This window comes from Poecilia reticulata, chromosome 12 (assembly GCF_904066995.2).
Source record: "Poecilia reticulata chromosome 12, P_reticulata-male-v2, whole genome shotgun sequence".
Taxonomy (NCBI): Eukaryota; Metazoa; Chordata; class Actinopteri; order Cyprinodontiformes; family Poeciliidae; genus Poecilia; species Poecilia reticulata.
Window position 1 is genome coordinate 16,311,870 of NC_088841.1, and position 16,941 is coordinate 16,328,810.

Sequence of the window (16,941 nt, forward strand, 5' to 3'; positions counted from 1 at the left end):
CTTGCAGCAAGAAGGTTCTGGGTTCGATTCCCGGCCCTGGTCTTTCTGCATGGAGTTTGCATGTTCTCCCTGTGCGTGCGTGGGTTTTCTCCGGGTACTCCGGTTTCCTCCCACAGTCCAAAAACATGACTGTCAGGTTAATTGGTCTCTCTAAATTCTCCCTAGGTGTGAGTTTGTGTGCATGGTTGTGTGTCTCTGTGTTGCCCTGTGACAGACTGGCAACCTGTCCAGGGTGTAACCTGCCTCTTGCCTGGAACGTTAGCTGGAGATAGGCACCAGCAACCCTCCCAGCCCCACTAAGGGGCAAGGGTGTACAGAAAATGGATGGATATATGTCTACTTATTTGTTTAGACCAGTCGGTCCTCGAAGGCCGGCATCCTGCATGTTTTAGTTCTCTCCCTGGTTTAACGCACCTGGATAAAATGATGGCTTGTTAGAAGCCCTAAGAGGAATATTGACAAGCTGAAAAGGTTGTTACTACCACCAGGGAAAGAACCAAAACGTGCAGGATGCCGGCCCTCGAGGACCGACTTTGGACACCCCTGGTTTAGACCTTAGTCAGACAGATTCTCACGTTTATGTTTCCATCTTAGAGCAGGAACATCTGATTACTCAACATGAGGCAATGTACCAGTAATACTGTAAGAGTTGTGTTACCAAGTTCCACATTTGCTCAAAGGTGTCCTTATCAGCTGTATAATTACCAGCTTGAGAATTTACCACAGCTCTGAGAGTGTAATATCTTCTGTAAAAAAAACAACTTAATAAACATGCATTCATTGTAGCACTTATCCTTGCAGAGGGGCTGGTGCCTATCTTCAGCGATGGATGGAAAAGAAGCAGGATGCTGCAGGGGAAACAACCATGCAGATACACATAAGAACAATTTAGAGAGAGCAATTTAGTTGCCTTCATTGTTTTTTGGAGTGTAGGAGGAAACTGGTGCACCTGTTTGTTGCAAGGCAACAAACGGTGCTATCAACTGCACCACTTTGCAGCACATAATATAATATGATGCAATATAAAATATAAAATAATATAAAAGATAACATACAACTATTGACTATTCAATAACTGTGAGATGTTCAAATGTAAGTTTTTAAGCCAGTATATATAAAAGTTTTGACTGCTGCTCTGTGCAGCAAGCTGAGTCACAGTGTAAGGCCTCCAGGCCAGTAGGGGGGCCTAAAGAGCACTTGACTTTCTAATTACAATTTAGATCTCAAACGATTATTAAGGATGAGTCCACTTTTAAATTCTTTGTTCCCATTCCCAAAGACATTTATTTTAGATTTAAAAGAATTATCATATGAACCTGCTGTTAAGATGATTTTGTATTTTCTTTCCTTTGCTTATTCTTGTCTGTTTCCTTTGCTGCCTGATTCAGGCAATGACCTTTGACATAGCAGAAGGAACTTATGGGGAATTATACCTGAGTTTACAGTCAATGGTATTGGTCAACAGACCTGAACTGGATAAAACATTTCCTCAATCAGCGACTTGATTATTATATGGTTCTCTGAGGTGTTTCAAAGAAGCATCATAAACCAGATACAATAATGCAAAGGAAAGTCCTGATAGTTATTGCCACTAGTCTCCCTGTCTCCTTTAAAAGCCACATTTTCTTAACGTTTGAACAGCTTGTAAAGTCTGTACTGAAACAGAAATGACTTCCTCTACAGCCTCCGGTCATTAACAGTATCACCTCCTAAAATATTTTACCCCCAGGTCTGTTTATTCAAACAATGACATCAAGAGACGAATTTCACGGCCAAACAAGCCACTTTCTGTCAGGAAGTAATTGTTTGCTCCCTAGTTAACTGTAAAACTAGCTGTGTTAAATAAACAACACTCAAATGATCCAACATGGATGATGTAAAAGGTCAGAAATGGAGAATAGTTTAGACCAAAGCCTATTCATGTGCTAGAACGGTCTAGTCAAAAGTCTAGATCCAAATACAATTAAGAATCTGTTTAAAAAAAGATTGTTGTTTCCATCTACTGATCTTGATGAAGGCTGGTAGAGAAAACCCTGAAATGGAACAGCAGTGCATGCCACACTTTTCAGGTTTTTAGGCGTATACATTTTGGAAAATGCATCAATCGTATTTCTTTTGTGGCTGTAACATGACAAACAGTGAAGATAGCACTGAGGTGTGAATATTTTTTTTTCAACGCACTGTAAATTAAAAGCAGTTTGGTTTAATATCTCTTCTCTTGCCTTATCTTTGCGACTTGTAGTTAATGATGGACCAAATGGGGATTCCTGTAAAATGAGGCTGCAGCATCTGGGTCAGTAGGTCATTTAAACTGTACATATGTGCTGCTGTAAAATAATAAAAACATTTTAATGACTTCATTCTTACATTTGCAATTATGTACTATTTATCTGATCACTTTATAGCATAAAGATTATAACTTTAAGCACAGAGTAAAACGACAGAGAAGGAAATAGAAACCCATTTTCAGATGTTGACTGGCAGTAACAAAGCCTTTTTGTTCTTATCTCACGTGGAGTCACAACAGAGACAGCAGAAGGGATTGCAACACTTTCTATTGTCCTTCGTGTTTGTTTACAACTCTGTTTGCATTGGCCTTGCCCAGTTTAAAATTTAATGTACCGTACATACAGTACTGTGCTTTATATTTCATTTGAACATGTTAGAATGCGGGCTGCACAGTGGTGCAGTTGGTAGAGCTGTTGCCTTGCAGCAAGAAGGTTCTGGGTTCGATTCCCGGCCCTGGTCTTTCTGCATGGAGTTTGCATGTTCTCCCTGTGCATAGTGGGTTTTCTCCAGGTATTCCGGTTTCCTCCCACAGTCTAAAAACATGACTGTCAGGTTAATTGGCCTCTCCAAATTGCCCCTAGGTGTGTGGGTGCATGGTTGTGTGTCTTTGTGTTGCCCTGCGACAGACTGGCAACCTGTCCAGGGTGACCCCACCTCTCACCCGGGACGCTACCTGGAGATGGGCACCAGCAACCCTCCCAAACCCCACTGAGGGACAAGGGTGTAAGAAAATGGATGGATGAATGTTAGAATGCCTTGGAATCTGTTTTTATCAGCTTTTAAAGGTTTTTTGTTTAGGTCTTTTCTTAGATGATCAACATCCTTTTGATTAATTTTCAGTTCAGATTTGGACCTGAAGCATGCTGGACAGAGTATTCTTAAAGAATATGGACAGAGAACCATAAAAACTATTTATGATGCTGTTTAAATGCTTATCACCTGAAGAACATCTCTAGGATTAGAGGACTTATGTCTCAGCATGATCTAGAGAAACTCATCCATGCGTTTATCTTTAGCCGCATTGATTACTGCAACAGTGTCTTCACAGGTCTGACTAATAAATCAATCAAACAGCTGCAGCTGATCCAGAACGCTGCTGCTCGAGTTCTCACTAAAACCAGGAAGATAGAGCACATAACACCAGTTTTAAAGTCCCTACACTGGCTCCCTGTAGCTCAGAGAATAGACTTTAAAATACTGATGTTAGTTTATAAATCACTGAACAGTTTAAGGTATTGTGGTGCTAAAGATCTGTTATTGTTGTACCAACCGTCTAGACCCCTCAGATCTTTTGGTTCTGGTCTGCTCTGCATCCCCAGAACCAGAACCAGACGAGGAGAAGCAGCATTCAGTTTCTATGCACCACAGATTTGGAACAAACTTCCAGAAAACTTTAAAACAGCTGAAACACTGGGTGCCTTTAAATCTCAACTTAAAACTCACCTGTTTAGAGTTGCTTATGGCTAAATTAGGGTTAGAGTGCCGGTTTTGATGTCTTCCATCTTTTATGTCTTAATGTTTTTAATTTCTTCTTCTTTCTTTTCGAAGTTTTAATGATGTAATGTTTTTTGTTTTTTTGTTTTTATTTTTATTTTGTTTTTTTTATTTTTTTTAAATCTCTCTCTTTCTCACTGATTATTTCTGTTTTTATTTTAACTATGTAAAGCACTTTGAAATGCCTTGCTGCTGAAATGTGCTATACAAATAAAATTTGATTGATTGATTGATTAAAAATCACGTATTTAAGAAACAAGAAAAAAACTGAAAGGACTGAGACAGGATCCGAGTGCTTAATCATCTATCCTGTGAGTTAGCTGCACCTATAGAATAACCCTGCTGGTTATCCTACAAGGTTATAGAATAACTTATTGGTTACTCTGTAAGTTTCTATCAGTTCTGTCGGTGCGTTACCTTCAGTGTCTTCCAAAGTTTCAGCTAACAAAACAAGAACAAGATGCGTCTTTGTGTCATATTTCCTGAAGATCCAATTTGTAACAAGTTGCCTTTGGACACAACGTAGTTTTTTTCTTTGAGTTTTTGAGTTTTAAAAAATGTGGATTTAGTAGCATTTTTTAAATAATTGAAACATCATAATTTTTAACAATGACTTGTTAAAAACAATTTATTTCACACTTAACTTCGTTACTTTAGTTTCTGATCATTGATAGGCATAAAATGCTTCATTTTCGATGCAGATAAATTGTTTAAATACAAAGTTTTGTTGGTGAAACTTGATTTTTGACTCTTTCCATGACAACTTTGGCCCATTTTTTTGTATCTCCAATAATCTTTTTCTTTTTGCAGCAATGTGTGAATTCTAGTCTGTTTTTTTCCCATAAAGGTTTGTTGCTTAAAATGCCTTTCAAAGATGATGCAACGCCAAATTTGAGTTAAACATTTGAAGACAACAGCTAACTCTACACAAGATGCATGCACATATTTGTTTTCTGCTTTCTTCATATGTATTCACAAGTAAAGTGGCTTAAACATTTACAGTGATGTTTAGTAGAGCATGACGATAACAATCCTGCATGTCAGGAATTCATTTTAGTGTCCAAGATGACTTACTGTGTCTGCCGCTGAGGACAAAGCTTCCTTATTACTACTGTAGAAAAGGTCAGGTCTGCACGACACCTCCTAGTCTAGTGAGTGATTGTCAGCATGAAGCATGATTGTCAGACTCATGCTTTGTCCCAAACCAGCTTTTCTTCCTGCTTAAGGGGAATGCACATCAGCCATTGTTCAAGTAATGTTTGAAATATCTTTAATTCGTTTCTGTGCAGTATTGTTGTCTGACTCTCAAAGGACAACTTTGATGACTGGTGTCCACCCTGGCCTAAAAAAACTACCTTCTTTCTTCCGTCCCAAGTGGTGTAATGTGATTTCTTGCCACACTTAAGTTGACTAAGAGCTTCTCAGGCTTGTTTCCCCTTCCCTTTCTAACTTCCTTCAAAAAGATATTAAGACACAAGTGCAACTCTTCACTGAATGTTGCAAAAAAAAAAAAAGGGTGGAAATGTTTCTGATATGTGAACTTTTCTGCCAAGAAGAAAAGTTAGCTGCTGATTTGTGTGATAGATTTAGATAAAAGAATATCGCCACACCTTTGCTGAGTTTATCAGCAACAGCTGAGGAGATTTTTATTGCAGGTGGTTGTAAAATGTGCAGAAAATGTTCCCGTTTTATTGGTCTATACAGTAAAGGGCAGTGAGGTCTAGTCCATTAATTCAACAGTACCAACTTCCATCATAGTATCTGGTTAAGTTTTCCCTTTTTTAACAAAAGCTCAAAGAAAATGTGCAACAATCAGCGCTACACAAAGCATAATAAAAAATTTAATGTCTCTGTTGTTATCCTGTAACATATTAAACATTAAATATAAATCAAAACGTGCAAATGAAAGACTGAACATTTATTTCGAATTGTTAAAATGCAGAAAAATACAACACAGTAGATTTTCCATTAGAGTTTGTCAAATTTGGGTCACTTTGGTCAAAATGGCATTATAGTGAGCTTTAGACTTTTCTCAGCCTATATTTTTACATTTTAAATTTCTGAATTTTGTATACTTGTTACTTTTCACCACAGACAGTACTTTAGCCCAACATTTCTGTTATCTCTTTGTCTCTATACAGCAGGGGTCCCCAAACTTTTTCCTGTGAGGGCCATATAACTTTTTCCTTCTCTGCTGGGGGCTGGAGTCAGTTTGTAACAGAAAAAGTGAGACGATTGCAGGAGTGCCTAAATGTAAAAATTTATTGTTTTCCAGAAAGCACAATCAAATAACTCTCTCTGGGTTCTTCACAGAACAAATCCAGGAAATAACACTATTTATTAAATAAATACCGTATTTTCCGGACTATAAGCAGTAACCCCAATGTTTTTTTTTTGTTTTTTTTAAACAGTAAACATACACAAATAAACCGCAAATATCTCTGCCGCTCCAGGTTTTCCACAACGATGCAGCAGCAGCAGAGGGGGACGGACACCCAAAATATGAGTCATAACAGGTCAATTGAATATCACATTTATTACGATTGAAAAAGAAAAGTTGCCAAGTTTAGATTTAACTGAACTGATTACGGTCGTTTCCGAAAGGTAACTGTAGTAAAATTGCTGATCCTTTGTGTTGCTACTAGCATGTGCTAAATGAAAATGGGCTCTTTCTTCTTCTTCTTCTTTAGATTTCAACGGCAGCTTTCATCCATTATTGTTGCACTACTGCCATCCACTGGATCCTAATATCTATACCTCAAATTCTCATAATGATTCCAGTATTATTTAAAAAAACGAAAAATCTTCTTTTTTCCCTCAATGCTATTTAACTGATCAACAACATTCTCAAATTTCAATTCCCTATTAAAATCTAATTCCGTTTTAATGGGCGCGTTCTTCTTTTATTTCCAATTTTGACTTCCAATGATTCACTTCGTGCTAAAGATGCTATGCTATCTTGTTTCTCTATCTTGTTTCTCTTTGGAGTCATTGACAAAATAACTACCAAAAAACTTTATTTGCTCTCTGAGCCATTGCTGCCTTGAGTTACTGTCACATTACTGCTTATTCTTTTTACCAAAATTGTCCACATATTTGTATTTCTCAAATTTACGATGCCAAAATTCAAAATATGCAGTCAAATGAGTGAGCTTAAAAATATTCAAGAACTCTTTAGTTGTATTATTTACCTTCTGATTACATAAAATATTTAATGATTGACCTCTATATTTCATTTATTGTTCACTTACTTGATGGCAGTCAAAGCTGAAGGACTTTGGCTTGTTTTGTGTTAAACTTTATCACAGTGCGCCATAGCAACAGAAACAAGAAAGCCATTGTATGTGCAGAAAGGGCATCCCCATCCAAAACACACACACACACTTAAAAGTGCTTTTTAAGAAAACATTATGTTTGACTACACATTTATTTTCACTCTTCCTCATTACTCAACTTGAACAAATGTAATTTTTTCTATTAACTCATCTCTGTGATACACATTTTCATTCAATACTTCATTGTTTGAAAATGAAAACATTCTGGATTTTTTTATATATTGTGTTGTATCATGAATGGTTGTACAAATGACCTTAGTAAAAGTGACTTTTTATTAAAAAAATTTATCAACACGTCAGTATTAGTGCTTTTTAGATCTCTGACCAACACATCCAAATTGTCATACAATTGTTTATAGGTTTCTAATAGGGGTGCAACCAACTGATCTATTGGCGCCAATTTCCTCAATTTTTTTAGATCGGACGATCTTATCTACCTCAACAAAGGTCTAAAAATCAACTACTGTCCCCTATTACTCTGCTGTGAGAGAGATATGACTGACAGACCCACCGACCAGATCATGTCTGCACATTTCCAGTTAACAATAGTCACCCCACTATTGCCAACTCAACAACATTTCAGACAAGAGGCATTGGTATCGGCCAAAATCGGAATCGGCCGGTCAGGCTTTTTAAATATTGGTAGTCGCAATCTACCAGAAAACTGCAATTGGTGCATTAATAGGTCCTAAATAAGTCTTATAAGTTAACCAGAAGCTGTAGTTGATTAGGTAAAAGCAGTGTTTCCTACAGTACTTTGACAAAGAACAAGAAAGTGACCGTAGCCACACCTGCTGATCCTCTAAAGGAGGCGAGGCGTTGGGCCAATTCACCGAGTATAAGAAGGGAAAGAACACGGCATCACTACCTCCAGACATCAAATAACATCTTAGAACGCCACAGAAACCTTCACAGACAGAGGTAAAAATGTTCTTTTAATCCATAGAGGAAAATGTTTTCGATTCATTGTATTTTTTAACCAGTTGATGTTTGTTTGATGCTTTGCTTCAGAGATGCTTCTCTCTGTCCTCCTTGTGCTGGGCGTCTGCCTGGTGCCCAGTAAATCCAAACCTATGGGTAAATTTCTCCTGAGATATATTTTTTTACATGTTTGCTTTTTAAAGGTATTATATTTAAATTGTTCTTCCTGCTTTCCAGAGGAAAGACTCGGCAGTCCTTTTCTTCATAAATGCTTCGAAGAAGCAAAGGAAATAGTAGACGATGCATACAAATACTCAAGAGAAGAGTGAGTTCATAATGCTTTCATATCTTGAGTGAAGGATGGTTTCTGAATGTCTGAACTGCAGAGCTCTGGATTTCTTGCTAAAACTGAGAGACATTTCCATTCTCTCTCCTGCAGGAGCCTCAGACGGGTCCGCAAGCATGAGGTGCAGCCTCGTGATGCTCTTCACCTCCTGAAGCAGCCTCGCGGTGACACTCGTTCAGCTGTGCGCTCTGCTGACTACATGGCACAGACTCTCCGTTTGGTCCAAGAGAAAGTACATCGTGTGCACAAGCGCTCCCTAAATGCAACAGGTCAGGCTCAGTCATATCTTTCCATATCTGGTACTTTTAACAATCTGATTACATCTAAAAACCTATAAGGACACACAGCATTTTGGACTACACCTTTCAGATTTACTCACGGAGCAGGATTTGAGAGAACTTGCCCGGATTACTGGATGTGAGGCTCGAATCAGGAATCCACCATGTCACAACACACCAAATATCAACAAGTATCGCACAATCACCAGCGTCTGCAACAACTTGTAAGTTTTAGATCACAATTAAGATTTTATTAAATTTAAAACAGTTTTGTAGGACCGATTGATCATCTATCTTAAGAACTTGCTCTTAGAAACAAATGTAGGGTTTATTGGTGCACACCATAATTTTTAGAAGTTCCTTTTATATCAAAAAGTTGAAACTTACCTCTAGAGAAGTACTTGTGAAATCCACTCTACCATCTTAGGCCACAAAAGATGTGTTCACTTCTGTGGGATTTCAAAAGTTTGATTTCTACATTTCTTTTACAGAAAAAACCCTCGCCTCGGTGCCTCCAACACCCCATTCACCCGCTGGTTGCCCTCTGAGTACGATGATGAGATCTCTCAACCAAAAGGATGGAACAGAAACCGCAGATTCAACAACTTCTTGCTCCCATTGGTACCAACTTAGTTTCCAAAATCCACACTTCTTTAACCAAATATTTGTCTCAAGTTTAAAATTACAGTATTTTCCAGACTATAAGCCGCACCTACAAAAAAGAAAAACTGGAAACGTACATATTTAAGCTGATTGTATCTTCATCGCTGCGTCTCCATGAATTCGTTCACGCTGAGTTTACGTGCAGAGGCTCTAGTTCCCTCCTGTACTGCCAGATAACTAGCCTTCAACTTAAAAGCTGCATCATATGAACTTCTTCGTTTTGTTTCCATGATGAAAGGCTATGAGTTTGAAAACATTTCTCCAACGTGCCTGCTGCTAGCATGTCCTTGTTCCAAATGAAAATCAGCACATTCTTCTTTGATTTCCAATTTTGACTTCCACTGATTCACCTCCTGCTAAAGCGCCCCTTGGTAGTTGAACAAAAATACACAGAAAAGCCGCACCGGGCTATAAACTGCGTGGTTCAAAGCGTGGGGGGGAAAATGGCGGCTTATAGTCCGAAAAATACAGTATATAATTTTCTCTCCACTTTTAGGTGCGGCAGGTGTCCAATAGCATCTTGAGCACAACAGATGCAGGCGTTGTCAATGACACAGAGTACGCTCACATGGTGACCTTTTTTGGCCAGTGGAATGACCATGACCTCTCCTTCACACCATTTTCACCAAGTATCCGCTCCTTTAGCAATGGGCTGAACTGCGACGAAAGTTGCGAGCACAGTGAGCCATGCATCCCTATCCCGGTTGGTGTCAAAGCTCAAACCAAATTGTTTCATTTTGTTTCACCTTTCTGTTGTTTTACTTAAAACTCTTGCTTTTGTAATAATGATCAGATCCCTCCTGGAGACCCCCGGATTCCCTCCCGCCCAGATAGCTGCATCCCAGCCTTTAGATCTGCTCCTGCCTGTGGAACGGGTTACTCTGCATTTAATTTTGGTGGAGAATCCAACAAGAGGGAGCAGATCAATTCACTGACGGCCTTTCTGGATCTGGGGCAAGTGTATGGCTCAGACGAGAAGCTTGCCCTGAACCTTCGTGACCTCACCAGTGATGCCGGCTTGCTGCGCGTCAACACTGAATTCAGGGACAACGGACGCGAACTGCTGCCCTTCCACTCCCTGCAGGTGCAAATGTGCGCCACCCGTAGAAGAGTCACCAACAATACCAACGCCAGGGAGGTGCCCTGTTTTATTGCAGGTTTGTGAGTTTCTAAGCAGAAATTGAGTTGAATGATTGAATAAAAATGATAATACTTGCTTTGAAAGCAAACCCAGCTACTAGATATTTCAAGATCCAGTTATCGCCAATGTTCAATATTAATAAATAACTGATCGACAAAATTGTCATTTTCAGCTCATGTCTTGGGAGTGTGGGAGAGTTAGTAGCACTGTTGCCTTGCAGGAAGAAGGTCCCGGGTTCTATTCCCAGCCCGGGATCTTTCTGCATGTCCTCACTATGCATGAGTAGGTTCTTTCTGGACACTCTGGCTTCCTCCCACAGTCCAAAAACATGACTATCAGGTTAATTGGTCTCTCTCTAAACTCTCCGTAGGTGTGGATGTATGTGTGCACATGATTGTTTGTCCTATTTCTTTCTTTGATGCCCTTTGATGGACTGGCAACCTGTCCATCAAAGGGCGGACCTGTGTCTCATCCTTGTGGCACTCATCACCACACGCGACACCACTAGGGATAAGTGTGTTGTATAATGGTTGGATGGAGCTCAAGTCATATTCTTAAGGTGGCTCCAAAAGTAAAAATGTCAGCAGGAATTGAGTTGTTGGTGTATTTCTCTGCAGGTGATGGCCGCGTGGATGAGAACATCGCCCTGACCTCTATCCACACCCTGTTTGTGCGTGAACACAACCGTTTGGCTCGTCAGCTGAAGAGGCTGAATCCACAATGGGACAGTGAGACTCTCTACGAAGAGGCCCGCAAAATCATGGGTGCTTACACCCAGGTAAACAACCTCAAAGCGTCAGCAAGGAGTCTCATTTTCTTCAAAGTCTGTGCTGTTCACTCAAATGCTGGTTTCTGTGTTTCAGATTTTTGTCTTCAGGGATTATCTTCCTCACATTGTGGGTCCTGATGCAATGCGCAGACAGCTCGGACGTTACCCTGGCTACAACCCCAATGTTGACCCCAGCATCGCCAATGTGTTTGCAACAGCTGCTTACCGTTTCGCTCACCTGGCCATCCAGCCACTTGTGTTCCGACTGGCTCCAAACTACAGAGAGCACCCTCAGTTCCCCAGTGTCCCCCTGTTCAAGGCTTTCTTCACCCCCTGGAGAGTCATCTTTGAAGGTATGCCCCACAGAAATAACTGCAGCCATCTTTTCATTGTGCTTTAGGTCGAAGCCCTCATTTCTTTTGCTCTCACTCTCCAGGTGGAGTCGACCCTTTGCTGCGTGGTCTGATAGGTAGCCCTGCTAAATTGAACACCCAGGATCACATGTTGGTGAATGCTGTGAGAGAGAGGTTGTTCCAGTTTGTAATGCACATGGCTCTGGACCTGGGTTCTCTGAACATGCAGAGGAGTCGGGATCATGGACTGCCTGGTACGTGATTTACTTATTACACCCAAAAGCTGGGAATCTGAACCTGATCTCTGACTCAATGCTCAACTTTGTGAGACTCTCCACTTCATTTTTAGTCATATGTACTGATTTTGGAATAACACAGATCATGGCACTAATATCTCAAATTAACATATACCGTATTTTCTGCACTATAACGCACACCTAAAAACCTTCAATTTCCTCAAAAGCCGACAGTGCGCCTTATAATCCGGTGCCCCTTATATATGGACCAATATTGAGCCACAACAGGTCTAGCAACTACGGTAAGCAGTCGCCAACTTCATTTTTGCCCGTAGAAGAAGCGTGTGATGCATGCTGGGATAGTTGTCAGAACGCTGGTTTGTAAATCTATTAATAAAGTTTGACTGACCTATCTACCTACCGACTGTCTAGAATCAGGTCGTCTGCAGGTCCTTTAGCACCACGTTCTCCACGAACATGCTGTGCACGAACGGAGAAGAATGACCATCGTCCGGCCACGTCCCGGCCCAGTCGCGGAAGGCTCTCCTCGCCGAACGAAGTCGGACTGTTTAGTTGATATTCACTTTAGTGCAGCTCCATCTAGTGGATGCATAATGTAACTCCAACCTCTCCTCCATGTACCTTATAATGCGGTGCGCCTTATATATGAAAAAAGTTTTAAAATAGGCAATTCATTGAAGGTGTGCCTTATGATCCGGTGCGCCTCATAGTGCGAAAAATATGGCAGTTTTATTTGGGCAATCATTACTTGTTGTCTCCATCCCTCAACTGTCTCATCCTCATGATTTCTATCACTTCAGGCTACAATGCCTGGCGCAGGTTCTGTGGTCTGTCCCAGCCTCGTAACCAGGCAGAGCTGGCTCAAGTTATGAGGAATCCCACGCTGGCTCAGAAGCTCCTGCAGCTCTACGGGACCCCCGAAAACATCGATGTGTGGCTTGGAGGAGTCGCAGAGCCATTTGTGCCTGGCGGCCGCGTGGGTCCTCTGCTCTCCTGCCTCATTGCAACTCAGTTCCAGAGGATTCGTCAGGGTGACAGGTCAGTAAAGCAGAGTAGGACTAATGAAGTGTACAAAAATAAATCAAATGGAGTGATTTTCTAACATTCTGGAATATTTCAGACTGTGGCATGAGAAGCCCGGTGTTTTCACGCCACAGCAGAGGCAGGCTCTGTCTGCTGTTACACTCTCCAGAATCATCTGTGACAATACCGGCATCACATCAGTGCCCAGCGATGCTTTCAGCATCGTCTCAAATACGAACCGCATGGTGCAGTGCTCCACTCTGCCTCGCCTGAATCTTTTAGCATGGAGGGAGACACCCTCCAGGCTCTGTGACTCCGGTGAGAGCTTTTTCATCCTAAGGACCAGTCAGCTTACCAAATGTAGTGTAGCGTTCTCTTTTGTAATTGTGTATAAAATGTTTGGTTTTGTTTGATATTACAGGATCCTCTGCCGGTTGTTTAGAGTCCAGTGACAGAGAGGTCAGTTTAACCTTTACTACTGAAATCATGTCAAAAGAAATCTAGGATATTTAAAAATCTGAAGACTTATTTTGATCCTTGTGTTGAACAGAACCCAACCCAGACCGATGAACTGAACAATCTGGACCCTCTGGATCTCCAGGATGCCTTAGACCCAGAGGTCCCTGTAAATGTTCGTGGTCCTCTGGACCTCCAGGAACCACTGGATCTGCAAGATCCAGATGTTTCATTGAAATTTGAGACCAATGAGGTAGTTGATTCTGAGTAGTAATTTCATAAAGTCTGCAGTTCATTTGTATATTTTTTTGTCATTGCTCAGATTTGGTTGCTTTATGAAATTTGATTATTATGTGCAAACAATACTCTACTCATTTCATCTTCTCAGCATTTTGACAAAATGTGTGTTTTTCTTCAGATCCTTGAAGACCATTCAGCCCCAGATGCCCTCTAGGATCACCGATATTCAAACATCAGTTTCCCTTTTGGGATGACGGCCGATACTGAGAGAAATTCATTTCTTTCCATCATTAAAAGCAAAACAAGCCAACACAGAACTCGGACACACCTGTTTATATTCTTCCGTCATTGACTCTGCTCTTCTTCCATCAGAACAGAAAGCTGGGATTACGATCGAAATTGTCAGGCTGGCCATCAACATTTTCTTTTCAGGACATTTGTTCTTCACTATGGGACATAAACACACCCTGTGGAGTACTCATTACTTTAGACCAACATTTAGCTTTATGCTTACAAATTTAGAACTAGCAACTACTTAGCAACCTAGAACAACTGGAATCAACATTTAGCTTAATAGTTACTAATAGCAGAACCAACCAACATTTAGCTTTGCATACTTACTAATAGCGGCCCTGAACAAGAATGTGGAGTACTTATTACTTTAGACCAACATTTAGCTTTTTACTTTTAATATCAGAGCAAGATCTAGAGAAACTCCCGTTAGTTTACCTCTTAACCCAGAACTGGAATCAAACATGGAAACCCAACATTTAGCTTTATACTGTATGCTTACTAATAGAATCAAACATTGAGAAACAAACTTAAGATCCAGATCTATGACTTTATAGATTATGATCTACTTCTTGTTATTAAACATGGGGAACCAATATTTAGTTTTGTACTCTAACTTTTATCTTTAGTTTTGTTGTTTTCCTTACATTTCCTTTTAATTCATGTAATGCATTTTGAACTGCCTTGTTGCTGAAAATTTGCTATATATAAATAAAATTAGCTTACCCTCTCCAGGATGAACTTCCCATTAAAAAACACCAGTGACTTGTGGGCTTTTAAATTTATTCCCGTCAGTCATTCACAGCAGCAGATGACCAGATAAAGACACACCATACCACTGTATCCTCATTTTACACTTTATTGTAATTAAATTGTGAGTTTTACGCTAAAACTCAGAATGATATCCCTTCCATGGGTTTAAATTGAAGGAATGTGTTTAACTCTGTTACAACTTACAGTCAATTAAACCAAAAATTAGTATTTGGCCAAGTTTGACTATTAAATTGTGAACATGTTATGCACTAATAACTTGTACCTTGAAATGTTATGTTCTGCTTTGTTTGCTAATATTTTGGTTTGCTGCAACTTTGTTGTCTTGTATTGAACGTTTCATTCAATAAAGCAATTGAGCAATCACTGATTTTATTAATTTTTTATTACTGATTTGTTGCAAATTTAAAGCAACTGTTTTTAAAATGAGGAGCTGCAAAACATCAAAAAGGAGACCTCAGAGATGTTAAATGTGGAATAAACAAAACTGAAGTTACTATCTTTGGACCTCAAAAGTAACGACCTGGAGTCAACACACAGCTTCAGCTGGTTCAGCTGGAAAACTAGCGATCAGGCCCGAAATTTAGGTGTAGTGATGGACTCCGACACATACCTTTAGAGTCAATTATTCCTTATTGATGGGTTCATAGTTGATGCATTTAACAGACAAAGCCGGGAGCATGGACCAGTCACACTTTTGGGGCCTTGCGCCACACCCGCTGCCACAGCTAAAGTTTACCTCAGTGCCTTTCACTCAAACTGGACACAGGCTGACCTGTATAACACTGTGGAATGCTGTTGTGAAAGGTAAGGATGTCATTCACACAGGTATCCTTCTCCAAGACTTGGCACGCTTCCTCCAAGTGAGAAAAGGCCATTAGCTTTGCAGCTTCTCTCACTGCAAATTGTGCAATGTGTTCAGCTGGACTTTAGAACTGGGGTGATGTGCTCTAACTTCCTGGTTTTAGTGAGTTTTAGTCAGCTCTGAATCAGCTGCAGTTGTTTGATTGACTGACTTTTTAGGAAAATGTGTGAAGACACTGTTGCAGTAATAATCAGTTACTCACCTAATCTCATGACAGTCAAGATCGAGGAACTTCAGCTTGTTTGTCACAGTGACAACAGCATGAAAAACCCATTGTATGTGCAGAAAAGGCATGCCTAGCTGTGATGGCCAAATCCATGGCCACACTCTGAAGTTGGTAACTCTTTTATGCACAATTTGTTTTTCATTCAAACACAACACTTTAGTTTCAGTAAAACATTTATTAGTTGATTTGGATACATTTGTTCTTTATGTTGGCGCGCACATTTAGTTAGCATGTGTATTTATATCAACTTAAGTTTAATTTGTTGCTTGAGACTGACCTTTGTTTGTGTTTTGCCGGTACTTACCTGCCTTGGAGTGGCCAGACAAAAGATGGGGCCAGGGCTCAGCAGGCTTAAATGCTGATGGACTACACTAGTTCCTGCTGGCAGGGGAAATTTGTAGTTTCTTTGTATAGATAAGTTTTGTATTTAAGTAAATATTAGTATTTAAACTTTATTATTTTGATTTTCATTTGAGAATCTTTAGTTTAGCCAAACTTAGCTGTACTATTATTTGTTTTGTGTTTGTAATTGTATTCTGTTTAGTTACCCCTATTGTGTCTTAATTGGTCTGATCAGCCAGTATATAAACCCCTGTGTGTCATCTCTTTGTTAGGTCAGTTATGTTTGTTTGTGCAGCCAGTTTGTTTACTTTTTTGCCTGAGTTCAGTTTTGTTTCTTTGGCCTCTTTTGTGAGCTCAGTTCATCTTTTTGTCCTTTTGTAATCTTTGGGTTAAAATAAAAAACCCTATTTTTCTAATTAATATCCTGTGACTCCTCCTGTTTTAACTCGGTCCATCACACTAGCATAAAATACACACACTGTGCTTTTCAAAGAAACATAATGATTAACTTTACATTTATTGTTCCACTTCCTTGTCTTGCACAAATGCAGGATTGCTTTCTTATTTCCTTACCTCTGTGATTCACATTTTCAGTCATTACAGCATTGTTTTCAAATGAAAATATTTTGGATTTTTTTTTCTTCCATTAAATGCTATGTAAACAAAATTGATTCTTCGAATTTCCATATTATTTAGATTTTTTTGTCTTCATTTGGTAAAGACTAAACTGTTTCTGCTTTTTATTTTATTTTTCTTATCTGTAGTTTCTGTGTTGTTCTACTATCAGTAAAGTATTCCGAAGAAAAGCTTTTTCCAAAAGCAAGTGTCCCTCTTTTCCTTTGTCATTTATTTCATATCATAATAAAATTTCATGAAGCTAG

At 39.7% G+C, this 16,941-nt stretch overlaps 1 protein-coding gene across 1 annotated transcript; it reads left to right on the forward strand.

Annotated features, from left to right (window-relative positions):
- Positions 1–7,935: 7,935 nt before the first annotated feature.
- Positions 7,936–14,993, forward strand: LOC103461399 (eosinophil peroxidase-like). Its single transcript, XM_081613658.1, has 16 exons — positions 7,936–8,039; positions 8,130–8,195; positions 8,277–8,364; positions 8,479–8,654; positions 8,755–8,887; positions 9,155–9,284; positions 9,823–10,029; positions 10,120–10,483; positions 11,085–11,245; positions 11,331–11,589; positions 11,673–11,843; positions 12,647–12,884; positions 12,967–13,187; positions 13,291–13,328; positions 13,420–13,578; positions 13,744–14,993. The coding sequence occupies exons 2-16, from the start codon at positions 8,132–8,134 to the stop codon at positions 13,777–13,779; spliced, it is 2,445 nt and encodes an 814-aa protein (XP_081469784.1). The 5' UTR covers positions 7,936–8,039; positions 8,130–8,131; the 3' UTR covers positions 13,780–14,993.
- The last annotated feature ends 1,948 nt before the right edge of the window (positions 14,994–16,941 follow it).